This window comes from Myotis yumanensis, unplaced genomic scaffold (assembly GCF_028538775.1).
Source record: "Myotis yumanensis isolate MYYU_CA2020_CCGP unplaced genomic scaffold, mMyoYum1.0.hap1 SCAF_22, whole genome shotgun sequence".
Taxonomy (NCBI): Eukaryota; Metazoa; Chordata; class Mammalia; order Chiroptera; family Vespertilionidae; genus Myotis; species Myotis yumanensis.
In genome coordinates this window covers 14,834,891-14,854,807 of record NW_027223773.1, presented here as the reverse complement: position 1 = coordinate 14,854,807, position 19,917 = coordinate 14,834,891, and the positions used below count along the sequence as shown (strand labels likewise).

Below are 19,917 nucleotides of genomic sequence, written 5' to 3'. Positions count from 1 at the left end.
CCTGGACAAATGCTGATGACATGTATGCACTATAATAGCCTCATACAGAATAGTTCCACTGTCCTAACAATCCTCTGCCTATTCACCCCTCCCCGCAGCCTCTGGAAACCACTGATCTTTCTACTGTTTCCATAATTTTGCCTTCTCATTATTGTTTTTAACAGACTTGTTCTTCTCCATGTGAAATGTTCTTCTCATACATCTGTAGAGATACCTCCCCCACTGTCTTCAGTCCTCACTGAGAAATCACCTTCTTAGTATAATTTTCCCGGCCATCCTAGAAATCTATATATATAAAAGCCTAAGCGACCGTTACGACTGGTTGCTATGATGTACACTGACCACCAGGGGGCAGATGCTCAATGCAAGAGCTGCCCCCAGCCTGCAGGCCCCAATTGCTGATAAGGCCTGCTGGCCAACATCCCATTCCCTCCCACCCAGCTGGCAGGTCCCAATCACCCGATCGGGGCTGGACCCCAGGCTGGGATGGGGAGCTGGGGGTGGGTGGCAGTGGATGTGGATGGTGAGGGAAGGAGGAGGGGGAGAGGTGGGCAGGCGGGGAACTTGATTGGCCCTGATTGCTGGCCAGGCCTAGCAACCCCACCTGTGCATGAATTTAGTGCACCGGGCCTCTAGTATATTTATATAATTAAATTCTTCCCCTTAATGCTTCATAGCATCCTCTGCTTTATTTTTTGTTCTTGACATTTCTCATTATTGATTATGTTTGGTATGTTACTTATTGCCTGTAGTCTTTCCCCATAACTAAAGGAAAGCTCCATAAGGACAGAAGTTTTTGTCTGTTCACTGCCATGTTCCCAGTGCCTTTGCACATAGTAGGTTTTAAAACACTTCTGATGAATGAATGTACCAAAATGAATAAACTTAGGTTTCTAATATAAATTGAGAATAATATCTACACTTAGTTGCCTAAAATCTAGACACCAGAGTGCCACTGATAAAGTCTCCTGTTCCTCATTTCTCACCTCTGGTCATTATGTCCTCTAAGTTCTGTCTACTTCTCTCCATCTTCACTTCACTGCCTAAGGTCCAGCGACCTCGTCTCTCACAGCTAGGCTCCTATCTGCTGTCTGCTCCTCCAACCCATTCTCCACACAGATGCAAGAGCGACTGCTTAAAAATATAAATAACAATCACATAATTGTCCTGGCCCTTGAATAAAGTCCAAGTAACTTACACCCCTTCATGAGCTTGCCTCTATTTTCCTTTCTAGCAGCATTTCTCACCACTCTCACCTTCCTTTTCATGTTTCCACAACAAACAGCTTTCATTTTCTGAATGTGCCATGCTCCCCTTCTCCTCTAGATTCCAGCACATGCTGCTGCCTCTGCTTGGACACTCTTCTACAGCTATATATTTCTTTGGTCTTAACCTAGAAATCATTTTGTCCAAAAAACTTAGATGTACTGAAGTCCTCTGTGCCTCTCCTGTGGGGATGCTCCTCCACAGCCCACTTGCTTGCCTATTGTGCTGTCCTGTGACTTTCTATTTACCAGTCTGGACTTTGGTCCTCCTGAGCATGGAGCATGTTTATTGCCTGCATAGCTCCAGTCCGGGCACATGCCAGGCATTCAATAAGTATTTATTAGAGGAGTAAATAATTAGATTCTTACCTTTCTCTCCTGTTTTTTTCCAATTTGTCTTTCAAAATCATAATTTCTTTGTTCAGAGCAAGTTGCTGGCCTTCTGAGTCATGTAATTCTTTCTTTAGATTTTTAATTTCATTTGCATGTATTCCTTCTCTTTTGGATAATTCTTCTTCATAAAAGATACTTTTCTTTTCCAAATCTGTCTTTAGTTTAGTTATCTCTTGCTGATGTTCTATGCTATACACTCCTGGTGAGTAACTAATTTGTTTTTGCTATAAAAAAAATAAAAGATTAGTTCATATATAAGAATAACATATTAAGTAACTTATTCTACACTAAAAAAAACTATTTATATAGCTTTAATAGTATTTTTATATTATCACATAAAATAATTCTTTATTAAAGGCTATTAATCTCCTATCTGCCACTTTACAATATTTTTCTTTGTACATTCCTTTATTATTGTGTATCTTACAGTCTTCTTCACAACAAGATTACATATCTGTATTTTCTGCTGGTACTTACATGATTATTTGTTTCACACTTAAAGTTTTAGTTTTATACACAAATATTGTTGGTGTATGGAATAAGAAAAAAAAATCTACCTGCATCTTGTTTCTGATGTGGAACCAATAAAAGGTAATAAATATGTTTGTGTTTTTAAAAGATTAAATTGGGGGAGGGGATGGTAGAGCTAGAATGTACAAAAAGAAAAGTGTCCGGGGAGAAGTGATGAGGTCTAATCTAATGTCTTCATATTCACTCTAGGAAAAATGATAGGTCTCTGCATTCAGGAGAAGAAATTTGACTAAAAGCCACCTTTTTACAAATTTGGTTGAAATGTACTCTCAGTAATAAGGAGATGCGTTAGCCCATCCCCAGATGATCCATCGCACCTAACAGAGGTGTCTGCAGAGCTTCCTGCGAGCCACACCAGGTCACTCCCAAGAGAGAGGGCGGAGATGGAGCCAAGCCTCCCATGCAGGTGACCAGTGGGTCTTGTCCGGGGAGCAGCCCTGCATAAATATTTTAATTCTCTCCTGGCAGATCATTTCTTCCCACTAAACATAGTCTCCACTGCCTTCCACCTCAATTAGGAAGTCGTTAGCAGCTTCCGACTGGTAAAAATGGGAATTAGGATCCGAGGTGGGAAGGAGAGCTAACTTTTGCTCCCCACCAGAGAGAGCACATCACTAACACTCCTCTGAAGCCTACGGAGGAGAAAACCGCGCTTCACAAATGTGAACACAAACGCTACCTTCAGTCCCTCCAGTTCGTTTTCCAGTTGCTTAGAATAGTGTTCGCTCTGTTCACGCAGCTTCCTGTCTTTAGACGCTTCGGCAGCTACAGCTTCTGTATGAACTTCCAGCTTTAACATACAATGAAAAAAAGCAGATTCAAGGTTCTAACTGTATGTCCAAGGAAATGGTTTTTCCCCAGGGGAATTTACCTTGTAACAAGAAGATAACTCAAATGTTGAAATTCATATTAAATAATATTACCAAACTAAAAAAATAACCTTTTTGAAAAGTTCGAGAATGAAGTCAATATTATTTCACTAGTCTGAAAAGGCAGCTTTAAGCACTACCGCGTGGACACTACAAACTTTGCCTGACTACTAACCTCTTTTTTGGCTCTTTCTGTTCTGCGCAGTTCTTGCCTTAAGCTTTCAACTTTTTGCATCACCAGGTCCACCTCTTCTTCCTTATCTCGGACATGGCGAGCAAGTTTCTGTTTCTGGGTGTGCAATTCTGTTAGCCGCTCATTGATCTCCATGAATTCCTGCATGGCCAGTTTCCTCTGACAGTGTGCGTCTTTCAGCTCTTTGGATTGGTTTTTTAATCGCTCACTAGCCTGGACTAGTTCCTACAGTTTTGTAAAAAGAATATAAGTTACCAATTCTGCAACCTATGAACCAAATTTGGCCATCAAAGTTGCTATAATGAAATAAAGAAGAGCCAAAATTATTCACCTTAGGATAAAATGAAATGAATTACTTTTGAACAGATATTCAGAGCATGGCACTCTGTTCATATTCTCAATTCTTTATGCTAAAATGCTAACTGCAAAGGAACAGTAGATTTAACCTTCTAATACCCTGGTTCCTACAAATAACTAAAGAGTGTAGGAATATAAGATGTAATGGTCAAAATAGAGATTTTGTGATATTTAATGGATATCTATGCATATAAAAAAGACTTGAAAAGCTCAATTAACAAGCTTCATATACAGAAGTTTGCACCCACTACTGGGGAACACACATTCTTCTCCAGCAATTATTGAACATTTAAAAATGTTACAGCCTAAGCCCGTGGTCAGCAAACTGCGGCTCGCGAGCCACATGCGGCTCTTTGGCCCCTTGAGTGTGGCTCTTCCACAAAATACCACGTGTGGGCGTGCACGTACAGTGCGACTGAAACTTCGTGGCCCATGCGCAGAAGTCAGTATTTCTTATTGACCAATGAATTATTATGGAATTTAGCCTTTAATTTTTTTTATCCTCACCCAAGGATATGTTTATTGATTTGAGAGAGAGAGACCAGAAAGATCAGTTTGAGGGGGAAACATTGATCAGTTGCTGTATGAAGGAATTTATTAAAGGCTAATGCTCTCTGAAATTTCCCACTCCCAGAATAAAAAAGAAAAGACCAGAAAGCCCAGCTGGTATGACTCAGTGGTTGAGTGATGATCCATACACTACTAGGAGGACACAGTTCGATTCCCAGTCAGGGCACATGCCTGGGTTGTGGGCTCAATCCCCAGTAGGGGGCATGCAGGAGGCAGTCCATCAATGATTCCGTCTCATCATTGATGTCTCTATCTTTCCCACTCCCTTGCTCTCTGAAATCACTAATGTGGCCAGATTATTATGACCAGTCACATTATTATGACCACCCCACCCCATCATTACAGTACTTCATTGACACTTCCAAAAATACTGAATATTCAAAACTTCCTAAGCAAATACTCTCAAGGTTTTATTATTATTATTATTTGCATAACTAATTCACTTCATTGTACTGATGGGGTGGTCATAATAATCTGGCCACTGTGTGTGTGTGTGTGTGTGTGTATTTTAAAGAAAGACCAGAAAGATAAGGAAGAAAATTATAAGATAATCTTACTGATGAAAACAAATTTTAAAAATTGAGAAAAAAATACATTAGCAAATCAGTTCTAATGATGTATAAAGTGAAAAACATAAACTCTAGAATTAGAGTTGTGTTGAAATTCCAGCTCTACCACTTCCTAGCTCTACTATAATCTTGAACAAACGTACTTCTCTGTGCTCAGTCTTACCATCTGTAAAATGAGAATAATAATACCATCACCCAAATCACAGGGCACTTACAAAGATTAAATGATCTAATATATATAAAGCACTTAAAACAGTGCTGTTAGAAGACATGCTGTGTGTTACCTATACTATCATGTTATTATTTAGAAGCTAATACATGGATAATTTCTGTTTAACCCACAAATGAAGAAGTGGTTTAACATTTAAAAAGTCTGTAAATATAATTCAGCACACCAATTTATTAAAGGAAAACAATCGTATCAATACTCATTTTTGATAAAAATGGTTAGCAAAATAGGAACAAAAGAGTTAACAAAAACATAGAGAAACATTATTATTAGTGGTGAAATATTAAAAGCATTTTCTTTGAAATCAGGAATAAGACAGAAATGACTGCTAGTACCACTTCTATTTGACATGGTACTAGAGGTCCAAGCTAATACAGTAAGACAAGGAAAGAAAGAAAAGTCATAAAAATTTTTAAAAAATTTAAAAAATTTAAATAATTTCTGTCATTATTTGCAGAAAACTTTAAAGAATCTCAAATATGTTATTACAATTAATAACAGTTAAGCAATATTGCTACAACACTATCAATAAGAACATGTAATTTCTTAAGATACTATCTAAAATGTGAAGAAACAGAGAATAATAAATTTAAGGAAAAGCAAACAGGACCTGTATAAAAATTTACAGACAAACATTTAAAAAGACTTAATGATCTGGAGAGATAAGCATGTTTGTGGATGAAAAGAACGTGGGGCTATAGAGAAAATATTTTTATGTTTTTGCACAGTTAAGCCTTTCTAAGCAAATCTGACTTAAACTCGGGACCTAAGCAAGCCTTTTAGAGTAATTTATGAGTAATTTAGATGGTGAGAAAGCCAAAGAGCTTTAACTCCTGGACACAGTGAAGAGCCTGAACCAGGGAGCTACCCTCTTTATGAAGCTGGGGACTCCGGGCAGCTTCCCACTGGACGGTGTTTATATTCCAGTGTCCTGATCCTTCTCTTTAGGTTTCCAAGGAGGGTTCAAACGGTTGGGTGGAGACGAGGGAGCAGGAAGCGTTTGCTTCTCTCCTCTGTACACAAACCCTGACTCACAGGCGGGGTCCTCACTCACAGCGCAGACTGTCTGTGTGCAGGGCTTTACCCACCCAGCAATCACTGCATTGGCCCAGAACAAACTGGCACGCAGGGAGCCATGTAGTTATTATTCTATTTGTTTTGTTCATCCTCACCCGAGGATATTTTTTCCATTGATTTTTTAAGAGAGAGTGGAAGGGAGGTGGGAGAGAGAGACACAGAGAGAGAAACATTGATGTGAGAGAGGTACACTGATTTTTTGCCTCCCATACGGGCAACTAATATATATAATTATAATATAATAATTAAGTACAATAATTTAGTAGTTTTTCATTACTAGCTATTAATCAATTATTATATACTACATCATTGAATTCAATTTTTACTACATCATAGGCCACTCATTTCTTTTTTGCATTGGCTAGTATTAATTCTAATATTTAAAAAAATAAGTCAATGAAAGGCAAAGTTCCCACAGAATGTGGTTTAAGTAGCATTAAAGAAATTTTCTGCCCTAGCCAGTTTGGCTCAGTGAATAGAGCATCGGTCTGCGGACTGAAGGGTCCCAGGTTCAATTCTGGCCAAGGGCACATACCTGGGTTGCGGGCTCGATCCCCAGTAGGGGGCGTGCAGGAGGCAGCCGATCAATGATTCTCTCTCATCATTGATGTTTCTATCTCTCTCTCCCTCTTCCTTCCTCTCTGAAATCAATAAAGAAATATATTTTTTAAAGAAATTTTCTATTATAATCTTTTAGGAACGTTGGTATTAGCAAGTCATAATGAAAATGCGCCTCTATTTTTATTTTTCCACAGACGACATACTGATTTTTACTATTCTCTTATTTCTTCATATTTCTTTTTAACTAACATTCACTTTTAATCAAATCTGTTGATTAGTAACTTTCCAAAAGAAAAAAAAAGATTAAGAATTTTAAAGCCTCAAGAATATAAGATTTTCATTACCAGCCATTAATCAAATGACATACACCAAAATAATTGCTAAATTTTTAAACCAACTTTTTACAGATAACATCTGCTATATATTAGTACAATTCAATATGAATGCTTTCAGTATACAAATTAAACAAGATTGAGAATTCAGAAAAGCCTTTAACAACCTATCTATATTTTTTACCTTATTTAATTCTTCTCTTTCTTGTTGTAATGTTTTGATTTGTTTTTCATTAGCCTTGATTTGTCTAAAAGCATCGTCTAGTTCTCGCCTCACTGAATTAGCTTCTTCAAGTTGTTGTTCCAACTGACTGGATTCTAAAGAGAAGACAGTGTTTCTTTTACTATTTGTTCAAAAGCAAATGCTTAAAACCAAAGTTTAAAACAACTAAATTAAAAAAATATATTTTGAATTGGTATTAGGCTTCCTGGCACCACATTCACTGTGACTCTGACAACTAAATGCTTATCACTGTAAAGATGGGGAAGAGCTGGTACCAGTGTGAAGATGTGCAAAACGCCTTACACATCCATTAGAATAAAAGACCGTGCTTCTAATAAAACAGCACCTGTAGAACCAGCTAAAAGCTTACAAGGAACAAAACAGAACAAAACCAGCCAAACAAATAAAACAGACAAGTTTTCCTCTCCTGTTGGTTGGCATTAGTGTGCTGATGTTAGTCAAGTCATTATAAGATGATTTTGCTTCTAATACTGTGGTTCTAGAACAGCCGTGGGCAAACTACGGCCCGCAGGCCAGATCCGGCCCATTTGAAATGAATAAAACTAAAAAAAAAAAAAAAAGACCGTACCCTTTTATGTAATGATGTTTACTTTGAATTTATATTAGTTCACACAAACACTCCATCCATGCTTTTGTTCCGGCCCTCCGGTCCAGTTTAAGAACCCATTGTGGCCCTCGAGTCAAAAAGTTTGCCCACCCCTGTTCTAGAACATGCAGCTTGGTTTCCCTAGTGATGACTGAAGACTAAACTCTGATTTCTGAAAGTAAGTATTTGAAAACCTCTAATTGAGGTCCATTCCTCTATTTTTCAGATGAAAAAACTGAGGCTCAAGGGAGTTGAAGAACACGCTGAGGGTCCTATTGCTAAAGGAATATCACATCTGAGACCAGAATTCTTGCATCAACCTCCCCGATTCAGAAAGTAATATTATTAAATAATGTTTAACATTACCAGTTAAAAAGATTTATTATGAAAAAAATAAAATTATATTTAGTATATGTTTAAATAATCCTATATAATAAAAGGGTAATACGCAAATTGACTGTATGGTGGAATGACTGGGAAAGACCGGTCGCTATGATGCACACTGACCACCAGGGGGCAGATGCTCAATGCAGGAGCTGCCCCCTGGTGGTCACTGTGCTCCCTTAGGGGGAGCTCCACTCAGCCACAAGCTGGACTGAGGGCTACAAGTGCAGTGGCCATAGCGGGAGCCTCTCCAGCCTCCTCTGCAGCGCTAAGGATGTCCGACTGTGGCTTAGGCCCGCTGTCAGTAGGACATCCCTTGAGGGCTCCTGGGCTTCCAGAGGGATGTCTGACTCCAGTTTAGGCCCGATCCCCTGGAGAGCGGGCCTAAACTAGCAGGTGGACATCCCCCGAGGGGTCCTGGACTGTGAGAGGGCGCAGGCCGAGCTGAGGGACCCCCACACCAAGTGCATGAATTTTCATGCACCAGGCCTCTAGTATTTAATAAATTGGTATAAAATGTTTCTATTTAAAGAACTGAAGCCATTTAAACAGAAAAATCAAAACATACTCCTTGCTAATTCTGTTCAGGATAGTTTCTGTTCTTTACACCCTTGTTACTCAGAGAGTTATCCCCAGACAAGTAGCACTAGCATCCTCTGGGATCTTGTTAGAGATGCAGGGTCTCAGGCCCCACTCCAAACCCACTGAATCAGAATCTGCACTTCCACAGGATCACACTGTTTGTAAATTAAAGTATGAGAACCAATGCACAAATGATTGTACATTGTTGAGTTTTATAGCCTCAGTAAATAAAGTAGCATTTATACTACCTTAGTCCAATTAAAGAGTAAATATTTCATTTGTATAGACAAGTCCTATAGCCAAAAAGTCACTTAACACTTGGAGTGGGGGAAACGAGTTAAGTCGGCTCGCGTGAATTGCGCGTACTCCGCGGGAGCCGTCTTAACTCGGTTCATAGATTTGCGGTGGAGTGCGGGAAACGTGTAAACTCGGGCCGATTGTAACTGCGTATTACCAAATATTTGTTTGTTTGCCGTTCACAAAGATACCTACCTGCGTATGCGAACCGTTTCATACTCATTGGGGTAATAGGTATCATAAAAATCCCTGATTTTGCGCGGGAAACCTAAATAATTGCCCGCGCCAGCTTATATTTTGGCGGGAAATTCACCCCACACCGGAGTGTTAAATGTATCAGTGTATCACACACTAATTGGTTCAAGATTTCTTAAGTTCAGTAATTTACTACTATCTAGTACCCTAAAGTTATAGATTTGCTAAAAGCTTATTCATCTTAGGTGTTTTGAAAGTCTAAATACTTTTATGGATAGTATAGTTGTTTTTCAAATTTCTGAAAATGTATGTAAAGTTGCATTTTGTAAATTGCAAAGGGGCTAAGACTGGGGCCAGAGGGAGATTAGTACGACAATCAAAGCACCACTCTCCGATCCGCAAGAGCATAATGCCATGGCTTTTCCATTATGTTCTTACTCCTAAAATGATTCCTAACTCCTCTGAGATGAGGTTTTACTTCTAGTCATGGTGGATATGACATCTATTATTGTCCTACCCATTCACTGTATTTCTCCTTTACCTACATAAATTAGAAGAGAGAGTTGGGGAGAGGAGGAGAGAGTAGGGAAGAGAGACAGAGAGAGGGAAAGAATTAGTTTAGGGTTGGAGAGACAGTACATGGAGCCACAAACCACCAACATCAAGGCAATAAAAGAATGGTGTTATAAAGCACATTATAGGTTACAAAAATGTTTTACTAAAAAAAAAATCCATTTTCTTCGTTTTCTCATAAAAATATTAAATGAGAGTATGAATTTCTTTTTTGTCTACAGATAGTTAAAGAAGATGTATTAAGTGTCCATTATATGGTACCAGGAAACTCTGTCCTACCTTTAAAAGTCAGAGTATAATGAAGAGAACAGATACTAAAGTGAAATTGTAAATAATTATAAATATACTAGAGGCCCAATGCATGGAATTCGTGCACGGGGCTTGGCCCCTGCCACCGCAGTGGCTGCCTTGGCCCCCGCCCACTATGGCTGTGTCTGGAAGAACGTCCAGTCTAATTAGCATATTATGCTTTTATTACTATGGATTAAAATACTCTAGGAGTTTTAAAATATTGGAAAATGTTGCCACCTGGCCAGTGTGGCTCAATGGTGAGTGAGTACCCATGAACCAGGAGGTCACGATTTGATTCCCAGTCAGGGAACATGCCCAAGTTGCAGGCTCCATCCCCAGTAAGGGCCATGCAGGAGGCTGCCGATCAATGAATCTCTCTCATCATTGATTTTCTATCTCCCTTCTTCTCTGAAATAAATATATTTAAAAAAAAGAAAGAAAATGTTGCCATAGTAAAGAAAAGACATAAAAACCTTAACAGTGGGAAATGTGTTTACACAAAGGTTTTGCTTAAGAAGTATCTAGAGAGCCCTGGCTGGTTTGGCTCGGTGGATAGAGCATCGGCCTGCGGACTGAAGGGTCCCAGGTTCGATTCCGGTCAAGGGCATGTACCTTGGTTGTGGGCACATCCCCAGTAGGGAGTGTGCAGGAGGCAGCTGATTGATGTTTCTCTATCATAGATGTTTCTAACTCTCTATCTCTCTCCCTTCCTCTCTGTAAAAAATCAATAAAATATACTAGAGAAACATTAGATCATATGCCCAGCAAAAACATATCTTAGGAATGAGGAGGGAATTTAAGACATTCTCAGATGAAGAAAAACTAAGAATTTGTTAGCAGGCCCACCTTTTAAAAATGGCTAAAGGAAGCTCTCTAAACAGAAAGCAAACAAGGAACTCAACAATTTCAGGAAGGAAGGAAGAACATGGCATATAAAAATATGGTAAATACAATTGAATTTTTTTCTTCTCTACAGTTTTCTAAATTATATTTCATGATGGAAGGAAACATTATAAACTTGTCTGATGTGCTTCTAAAACATGTGAAGAGGAATACTTAAAACAATTACATAATGAACAGGGAGAAGAAAGTTATCAACATACAACAAACTGCTCTCTCTCTAACCACATTGAGATCATGGATGACTCTAAACCCTGAGAAAGGTTATTTCACTCAGAACAAATCCAAAACTCTTAAAACACTCAGTAAAACTCTGCTGACCAAGCAAAAGCGCTCTGCCCCCTTTACTTCCCCAACCTCGCCTCCTTCCTTCTCCCTGCTGCTCATCCTATGCCAGCCATGCTGTCCTCTGTGTTTTATCTCAAGAGGCTCATTCTGACTCTGTGGCCCTGCACTGGCTGGTCCTTCTCCTTGGAACATAAGTTCCCAATGCAAGTGCATGGCTAAGTCCCTATCCATTTTCAAGTTTTTGTTCACGTGTCGCCTTCTCAAGGAGGCTTACACCGGGACCTACTTAAAATTATAGAACTCATCGTGCACTTGCAACCCTTATTCTGCTCTATTTTTTAAGCTCTTGTCCCTTCTAGAATCCCGAGAGCCTAAAACAACATCTGGTACACATAGTAGGTGCTCAATAAGTATTTGTTAAATGAATGAAATAAGTAAATGAATGGATATAATAGGTATATCAAGAATTGTCAAAATTAATTTTCATCTATCTCAGTAGTACACTGAAAAACAAGTTACCAAAAAATAAAATTTCACATGCCTTCATGCCTGCATACATGCAATTCCCTTGTTTGTCCTTCCTCATGTCTAACACTCTTTCGCCTACTCATACATATACCTTACCAGACAAATTCCAATTAAATATTCCAAACTAATAGGTCTTCCAAAAAGTCATCTTTGTTAACTGAAATCTGGGTGAGGCGCTCCTCCTAGGCACTCTCCATGCACCTACATCTATTTTTCTGATAGCCTGCACACATGCATTGCAAAAACGATTTGTTGATCTCGCTCCCAGACCAAAATGTGAGCTCCTGAAAGCAGAAACCATTCTTATTTGCTTTCCTTCACTGGCACATAGCCTATACCACATAACACGTAACACATGCAGTATTCAATAAATGTTTTGTGTGTGAGTAGAATATTTTAAAAAGTCTACTAAACTTAATAGTGAATCACAGAAATTTACCTCTTACTTGTTTCCTTAGTTTTTCAATTTCTTCTTTTAAACTTTTTATTTCTAAATCTTTGCTTGCTGTTAGTGGACCATCAACAGTTGAATACTGCAGAGCTTGGACAGTCTGTGTTGACTCTTTAAAAAAAAGAGAATAAAACAATAAATAAGAAAGCTGGCCATACACTACATTTTCAAAACTAATGGCAATATATACTTCTTTCTAGAGAAAACCTTATATAATTCTACTAGTCAAAACATCTATCCATTGAAAATAAGAACATAAACACATTAAAATCAAATCACGAAACTCCACTGTATCTGTCTTTATACAATAACAGAGGCCTGGTACACGAATTCGTGCACTTGGGTGGGGGTCCCTCAGCCGGGCCTGTGCCCTCTTGCGGTCTGGGAGGCCTCAGGGGATGTCCAACTGACGGCTTAGGCCCGCTCCCTCTGCCGTCAGTTGGACATCCTTAGCGCTGCTGCAGAGGCGGGAGAGGCTACCGCCACCACTGCTGTGCTTGCCAGCCGTGAGCCTGGCTTCTGGCTGAGCAGTGCTTCCCCTCTGGGAGCACACTGACCACCAGGGGGCAGCTCCTGCGTTAAGCGTCTGCCCCTTGGTGGTCAGTGCACGTCATAGCGATGGGTCGTTCCGCTGTCGGGCTGAAACCGGCTCCCCCACATCCCCCGAGGGGTCCCAGATTGCAAGAAGGCGCAGGCCAGGCCAAGGGAACCCACCACTGCATGATCAGGGCCAGGGAGGGACGCAGAAGGTTGGCCAACCGGGGAGGGACCATGGAAGGGCTCCAGGGTATGTCCGGCCCATAGCGCTCAGTCCCAATCATGCCGGACCCCAGCAGCAAGCTAACTACCGGTCGGAGCATCTGTCCCCTGGTGGTCAGTGCACACCACAGCAAGCGGTTGAGCAGCCTTAGCATATCATTAGCATATTATGCTTTGATTGGTTGAATGGCAACTGGACGACTGAACACTTAACATATTAGGCTTTTATTATATAGGATACAGGGTAGGGTAAAAGTAGGTTTACATTTGTTTGTATGGACAATTATACATTAATTAGGAAATAATAACACAAGAATAAACTGTGTTTTGTGTATTCACAACAGTAACCCTACTTTTGCCCACCTGTATGTAGGACAGTGGCACCATTTGGTAAATGCTCTGTCAGATGATATATGAAAAACTGAGACTGGCGTATGAGGGAAGGTCTTGGGGGTGTTAATATACAAGATGTAGAACTGCTGGCCTTCCAATTTTTATGCATGAAAGTTGAGAGGCCCACTTACAAGTGACTTTGGCTCATCAGTTTAGTTAAAATAGAGATTATTTATCTTGTGGTTCTAATGAGAGGATGCAAGGTATTAAAGAAGCCTTCACTCTATTGAGTCTTACTCCCAGATAGTATCAAAGATATGGGAAAAACTTTAAAACCACTTATGTCAGAAATGAAATGACTCTTGTCCTAAATAGTCATTCTGCTGCTGCCTTATGGAGGGATCCTAACAGTAAGGCCCTACCTTACCACAAACGTTGTTAGTACAGGTCATTGCTAATCGCTCTGCATTAGTCACGCACCGTTTAACAACACTGTTCTGAGAAATGCAGTTAGGCAATTTCATCATGTGAATGCCATCGAGTGCACTTACACACACCTAGACAGCAGACTAATGTAATTGTATGTGCTGTACTTTTATATGACTGGCAGCACAGCAGATCTGTTACACCAGCATCACCATAAACAGGTAACGTGGTGCTCGGCAACTGTCTGACAGTTATGATGTCACTAAGCCATAGGAATTTTTCAGTTCCATTATAATCTTATGGTATCACCATGTTGGCCCATTGTTTACTGAAATGGCATTCCTGTGCATGACTGCATTTATTTATATACTGCTTTATATAACTCGTTACTTATATAACATATTATTACTTAAATATACTATATATATATTTATCTCCAAAAAACTGTCACCTACAGAGGACAGAGATTTTTCTAATTAATCTTCGCCATCTGTGTGGAGAACATCATCATCATCATGCATAGCTGTCATAAATATTTGTTAATTTGACTTAAAGGTGTAAGATACACCATATTGCTCATCTAATCATGATCTACACCCAATAACTATTTCTTACATGTTTCTCCACCTTTGGGTTTAAACATGCTAAAAACTGGTGCTTTTTGTATTTATTGTTTTTAAAAGAACATCCTTTGTTTATTTTAAAGACATCTAAGTTGGGAGTAGAAAATGGGGAGATATAAAAATGCCCAATGGACATATTGAAGCCAGATACAAAAGAGATCATACTATATGATACCATTTATATGAAATTCAAGAACAGGTAAAATTAATACGAGTGAAAAGAATTAAAACAGCATTTACTTCAGTGTGGGGGGAAAACAGACTGGCAAGAGGCACGAGGGAACTTCATGCTGCACTACAAATACTTTATACATTGACTGGGGTGTACACATGAATGTACACATATATAAACATTTACGGGGCTTCCACTTAAAAAGAGAGTACCTGCTCACCTTGCTATATGCATAACACCATTTAAAAACCAAAACAGGGTGACAGCGTCACGGTGACATGGCCATTCCTCTTTTCTATCTCTTCCAACTTACAATTAATTGGACACCCATACCTAAACAAAAGTGCCTCTGCACGGCACTGCAGGATCCCCCAGGATCCATCCAACTGCGGATCCAGAGTGGTGGGTTTGACCTAGCAGGAGGCTACAGAGCCCCGGGAGTCACAGCAGAGGTGACTCCAGGGGGCAGCAGAGACCGTTCTAGCAGACGAGGTGGAAAGTAAAAGTGGGCCTGGCCCCCAGGAGGCTGCAGCCGAGGAGCCTGTGCTCTTCAGCACCTGCTTCCAGAGGAGAGACCTCGGGGACTGGGAGGCAGAGGAGAGGGAAGAAGGCAGACAGAGAAGCAAATGTCCTGCTGTGGCCCAGAGACCCCTGGGGCTCCCCACCTTGAGGATCCCCTCACCAGGCAGTGAGCACACCCCAAGCCCCAGGTGTTAAGCACACACCTCGCCCCGCCCTGCCACCAGCACATTTAAGCATAATCAAAGTTGTAAGTCAGTAACTTTCAGACAAACCAAAAACGTGTGCTATCGCCACTTTCTGGAAAACAAAAGAAGGGCTTCTGGTTGCCAAGCTATTGAGCTGTTAGAACCAAAGTACACCAAGCCTTACCTAAATAGGAAAGAGATTTGCTTCTTTAAATGTGATGACAGAGGCACATTTTTCATGAAACACTGAAAGAGCACAGTTAATACAAAAAGAAAATGACAATTCTCCAGCAACCAAACTCAAAGACATGGAATGCTGAAATCTGATAAAGAATTCAAAATAGCTGTTATGAAGAAATTGAAAAAACTAAAAGAAAACTCAGAAAGGCAATTCAGTGAACTCTGGAATAAAAATGAACAGAATAAGTAATTTCCCAAAGAGGTTTAAATTAAAAAAACAAGGAAAAATTCTGGAGCTGAAGAACTCAATAAATGAGATGAAGAATGCATTAGAAAGTGCTGGAAATAGAGTAAACCACATGGAAGAGAGAATAGCACTCTGTATGATAGGTATTAGAAATGACTCAGGTGGAAAAGAGAGAATTAATATTTTAAAAAGTGAAGAAAACCTGTAATAGTTATCTGGCTCCATCAGAGAAGCCAATATATGAATAATGGGTATACCCGAAGTCCGGGGGGATGGCGGAAGAGAGAATTTAATTAAAGAAATAGTAGATAAGAACTTACCAAGCATGGGAAAAAGAACTAGACATGCAAGTCCACAAAGCTGATAGAATACTTTACTATCTCAATACAAAAAGACCTTCGAGCCTGGCTGGCCAGCATGGCTCAGTGGTTGAGCATCAACCTATGAAGCAGGTCACAGTTCGATTCCCGGTCAGGGCACATGCCTTGGTTGCCAGCTCGTTCCCCAATGGGGGGCATGCAGGAGGCAGCCGATTAATGATTCTCTCTCATCACTGATGTTTCTATCTCTCTCTCCCTCTCCCTTCCTCTCTGAAATTAATAAAAATATAAAATTTAAAAAAACCCTTTAACACACATTAAATAAATTATCAAAGTCAATGACAAAGACCTAATTTTAAGGACAACTAGGGGGAAAAAGAAGTAAACTACAAAGGAACCCCATTAGGCTATCAGCATATTTCTCAGGAAATTCTACAGTTCAGGAGAAGGTGGAATCACATACTGAAAGTACTGAAAGGTACAAACTGCCAGCCAGGAATACTCTATCTACATTAAGGAGAAATAACAGTTTTCCCAGAGAAACAAACGCTGAGTGCGATCACTGCCACATCTGCCTGACAAGAAATGCTGAAATGGCCTCTTCAAGCTAAAATGAGAAGATTAAGGTGACAGACAGTCAGAAGTAGAAAACAAACTCTATTTTAGATTAGTGTTAAACACTTAATTATAGCAAATGCTGAAGGACAAAAGCATTGGAAATTAACTATAGCTACTACTATTTGGTAACAAATTCGCACCAAAGAGAAATAATTTGTGACATCAAAAATATAAAAAGGGAGGAGTAAAAGGACAGAACCTTTGTAGATGAATGAGGGTAAAAAGGACTATTTTATCTATGAGATGTTTTATGTAAACCTCATGGTAATCACAAAGCAAAACTATAGAGCACTGACACAAAACAAAAAAGGGGGTGAGGGGAGAATGAGCATATCACCAAGGAAACCCATCAACTTACAAAGGTGAACAGAAACAGAAGGAAAGAGGGGGGAATGGAGATTCAAAATCACCAGAAGGAAAAAGGATAAAATAATAGTAGTAAGTCCTTACATATCAATAATCACCATGAATGTGAATGGACTGAACTCACCAATCAAAAGGCACAGAGTGGCTGGCTGGATTAGAAAACAAGAGGCAACTAGATGCTGCCTGCAGGAGACTCATTTCAACCTTAAAGGCCCATAGAGGCGCAAAGGGCAAGGATAAAGGATGAAGCATGATATGGAATCACCTACATGCACATCAATGAACAGATGGATAAGATGTGGTACACACACAACGGAATATTATTCAGCCACGAGAAAGGAAGATATCCTGTCATCTGCGACAACATGGCTGGACCGCAAGGACATTATGCTAAGTTGAGATAAGTCAGACTGAGAAAATAAAGGACTGTATGATGTCACTTTTATGTGAAATTCAAAAAGGTCACACTCATAAAGAATAGGGTAAAGTAGCGGTTACTAGGGTGTGGGGATGGAGGGTAAGATTGATGGTGTTTAAGGATACAAACTTGCAACAAGTAGTAAATAAGCCATAGAGAGCTAATGCAGAGTATTAATAATATAGTACTGTATTTTTATACTATAAGTATGTAATATGATAGAGGTGCTAAATATCACAACAGAAATTGTATTACAATAACTAAATGTACCAAGTTAACACTATACACCTTAAATTTATTCAATGTTATAGGTCAAATATATCTAATAAAAAATAAAAACTAACTTGCATGAAAAGGGAGAGTAATTTACATGCAGCAACATATTGAAAAAACAAAAAATTGTCTGTTCTATTGATGTCTACAGAGTCTCTCTCTACTGGGCCTCCAAAGCATAAAAGCAAAATTTTATTATTGTAAAACTTTCTCTTTTAATAGCTACAACTTTTTTGACTATTGCCGGAAGCCGGTCCATCCTTGCTGCTTGACACAGTCGCTGTAGGGTTATCACGTTCGCCTAACAGTCGCTGTAGGGAAGAAACATCGGCACAGCATATGTTTCAAGGGACCTGGTGTATATGGCATACTGTTCTTAATATGTTTGCTCCCCTTCTTAGCGCTATGTGTTTTAACCAAGGTCACCTCTCCGAGAAAGGTTGTTTCCCCAGGTGGGGATTTTTCCCTGGAGTTAGGGCTTAACGGGACTAAGGAAGGGAATAAATCAGTAAAACCTCTTAACTAAGTGCCAGGCAGGTAGTTAATCACCTTAACTATGAATAATCATGCTTAAACTACATAATCTTTACTTAGGATAATCTCCTTCAGTTACTTCCTTGTAGCTTAACAGAAGAGTAGAGTAGTGACCTTGGAATGGAGATAACGAAAGCCCTAACCTTTGGAATAGAATGAATAGGATTAAAATCAAATGGTATAAATACAGATGTAACAGAATAGAGAGAGAACCTGGCGAGAACCTGGCTATGCTAATCAACTGAACGCTGTCTCCGTGTCATTCCTTCTTCGCCAACTCCGGCCACACCTTTGGGAATCCCTGGACCTGCTGGGGCTGGACCCCAACAGACTATTTATATACACACTATTTCGTTTGATGCCACGAAACAAATTAAGTAGAATACATTGCAGGTTACATCCTGTATGTTGGAGAAAATAAAGCAGCAAAGGGGGTGAGTGAGTGCTGGGAATGAAGGGAGATTCCATTTTCAATAGAATGGTCAGGAAAGAACTCACTGGGAGGTAGCATTCAAGTAGAGCCTGCAGGAGGTAAGGGGATGAATCACGTGTGTTCATGTGCACACCACAGGAAGAACACTGATGGCAGGACAAGGTGGGGATGTGCCTAGTTCGTGGAGAGAAGAGCCAGGAAACCAGGGTGGCCAGAATAGAAAGAACAAAGGAGACAGGAGTAAGGGATGCAGCCAGAAAGGGGAGTACCAGCTGGATTGTATGTGAAATGAGTTTGAGAGAGAGCAAGGAAGGAACAGTTAGGAAGCTATTGCAGGAATACAGGTGAGAGCTGACGATGATTTGAAACAGGTGGCAACACCATAGGGCGTGGCCAGCAGATTCCAGGCGGACTGTAGTGGCAAAGCTGCCCTGCTCTGCTGACAGGTCAGACATGAGGTGTGAGAGTGAGAGGGTTAAAGATAACTCTAAGGCTTTAGTCAGAACAACTCAAATCATGGAGGATTCTGGAGGATTCTAACATCTAGTCATCAAAGAGTGAAGGAGACATCAGCAAATGAGACTGAGAATAACTGGCTTTTAAGAAAAAGACAACCAGGAGATTAAAGTGCCCCACAAGCCAAAAGCAGAAAGAGCTATTCAGAGGGGGGAGTGATCAAGAGGGTGACAAGATGACCACTGGGAAATGATTGTTGGCTTTTGCAACACAGGGCAGGACAATGGGCTAAGGAAAAAGTAGGACTACTGGGCAGGATTAAGACTCAATTTGAGATCAGTGTTCATGAATGTGAAGTAGTCAGCATGTTGTGTGTTTTAAGTAAACTACCTTCAGCGCAGTTACAGTGTATGTAACAGGACTGGGGTTCTACCACAGGCATCTGACAAACTAAAAGAGGGCAATAGGCTTGAGGGTATAAGGAAGGGTATGATGACAGATGACAGATGACAGAGCATGAGAACTGAGGGCAGAAAAGGAGCCGTGGCGGAGGGATAGAATTGTAGGTGACAGGGGGACTTATAATCTGATAGATAAAGCACCCGAATTAACCTGAAAAAGAATCATATTATTTTAAATCTTAGAACATGTATACTTATCTGAATAGGTGGTTAAGTTTTCTTAAGTTTCCTTTTCAAGGCCTGTGTGAAGGGACTGAGGTGGTGACTCAGCTGTGAATCCAGTAAGTGGAACCAATAAGCAGGGTCAGACCGACCCATCAGGAATC

The 19,917-nt window shown here is 40.0% G+C and overlaps 1 protein-coding gene across 11 annotated transcripts in view; it reads right to left on the bottom strand.

Moving 5' to 3' along the window:
* The window catches only part of CDC42BPA (CDC42 binding protein kinase alpha), a 189,121-nt gene that overhangs the window by 69,334 nt on the left and 99,870 nt on the right, over positions 1-19,917 (bottom strand). For 9 of the 11 annotated variants that reach the window (XM_070401236.1, XM_070401237.1, XM_070401238.1 and 6 more), the window contains exons 11-15: positions 12,254-12,376; positions 7,131-7,264; positions 3,234-3,476; positions 2,869-2,979; positions 1,635-1,882 (exon numbers count right to left, since the gene is read on the bottom strand). In XM_070401236.1, the coding sequence (XP_070257337.1) occupies positions 1,635-1,882; positions 2,869-2,979; positions 3,234-3,476; positions 7,131-7,264; positions 12,254-12,376 (859 nt within the window). The remainder of the gene's footprint in view (positions 1-1,634; positions 1,883-2,868; positions 2,980-3,233; positions 3,477-7,130; positions 7,265-12,253; positions 12,377-19,917) is intronic. The other 2 variants (XM_070401243.1, XM_070401247.1) reach the window with 1 other exon arrangement.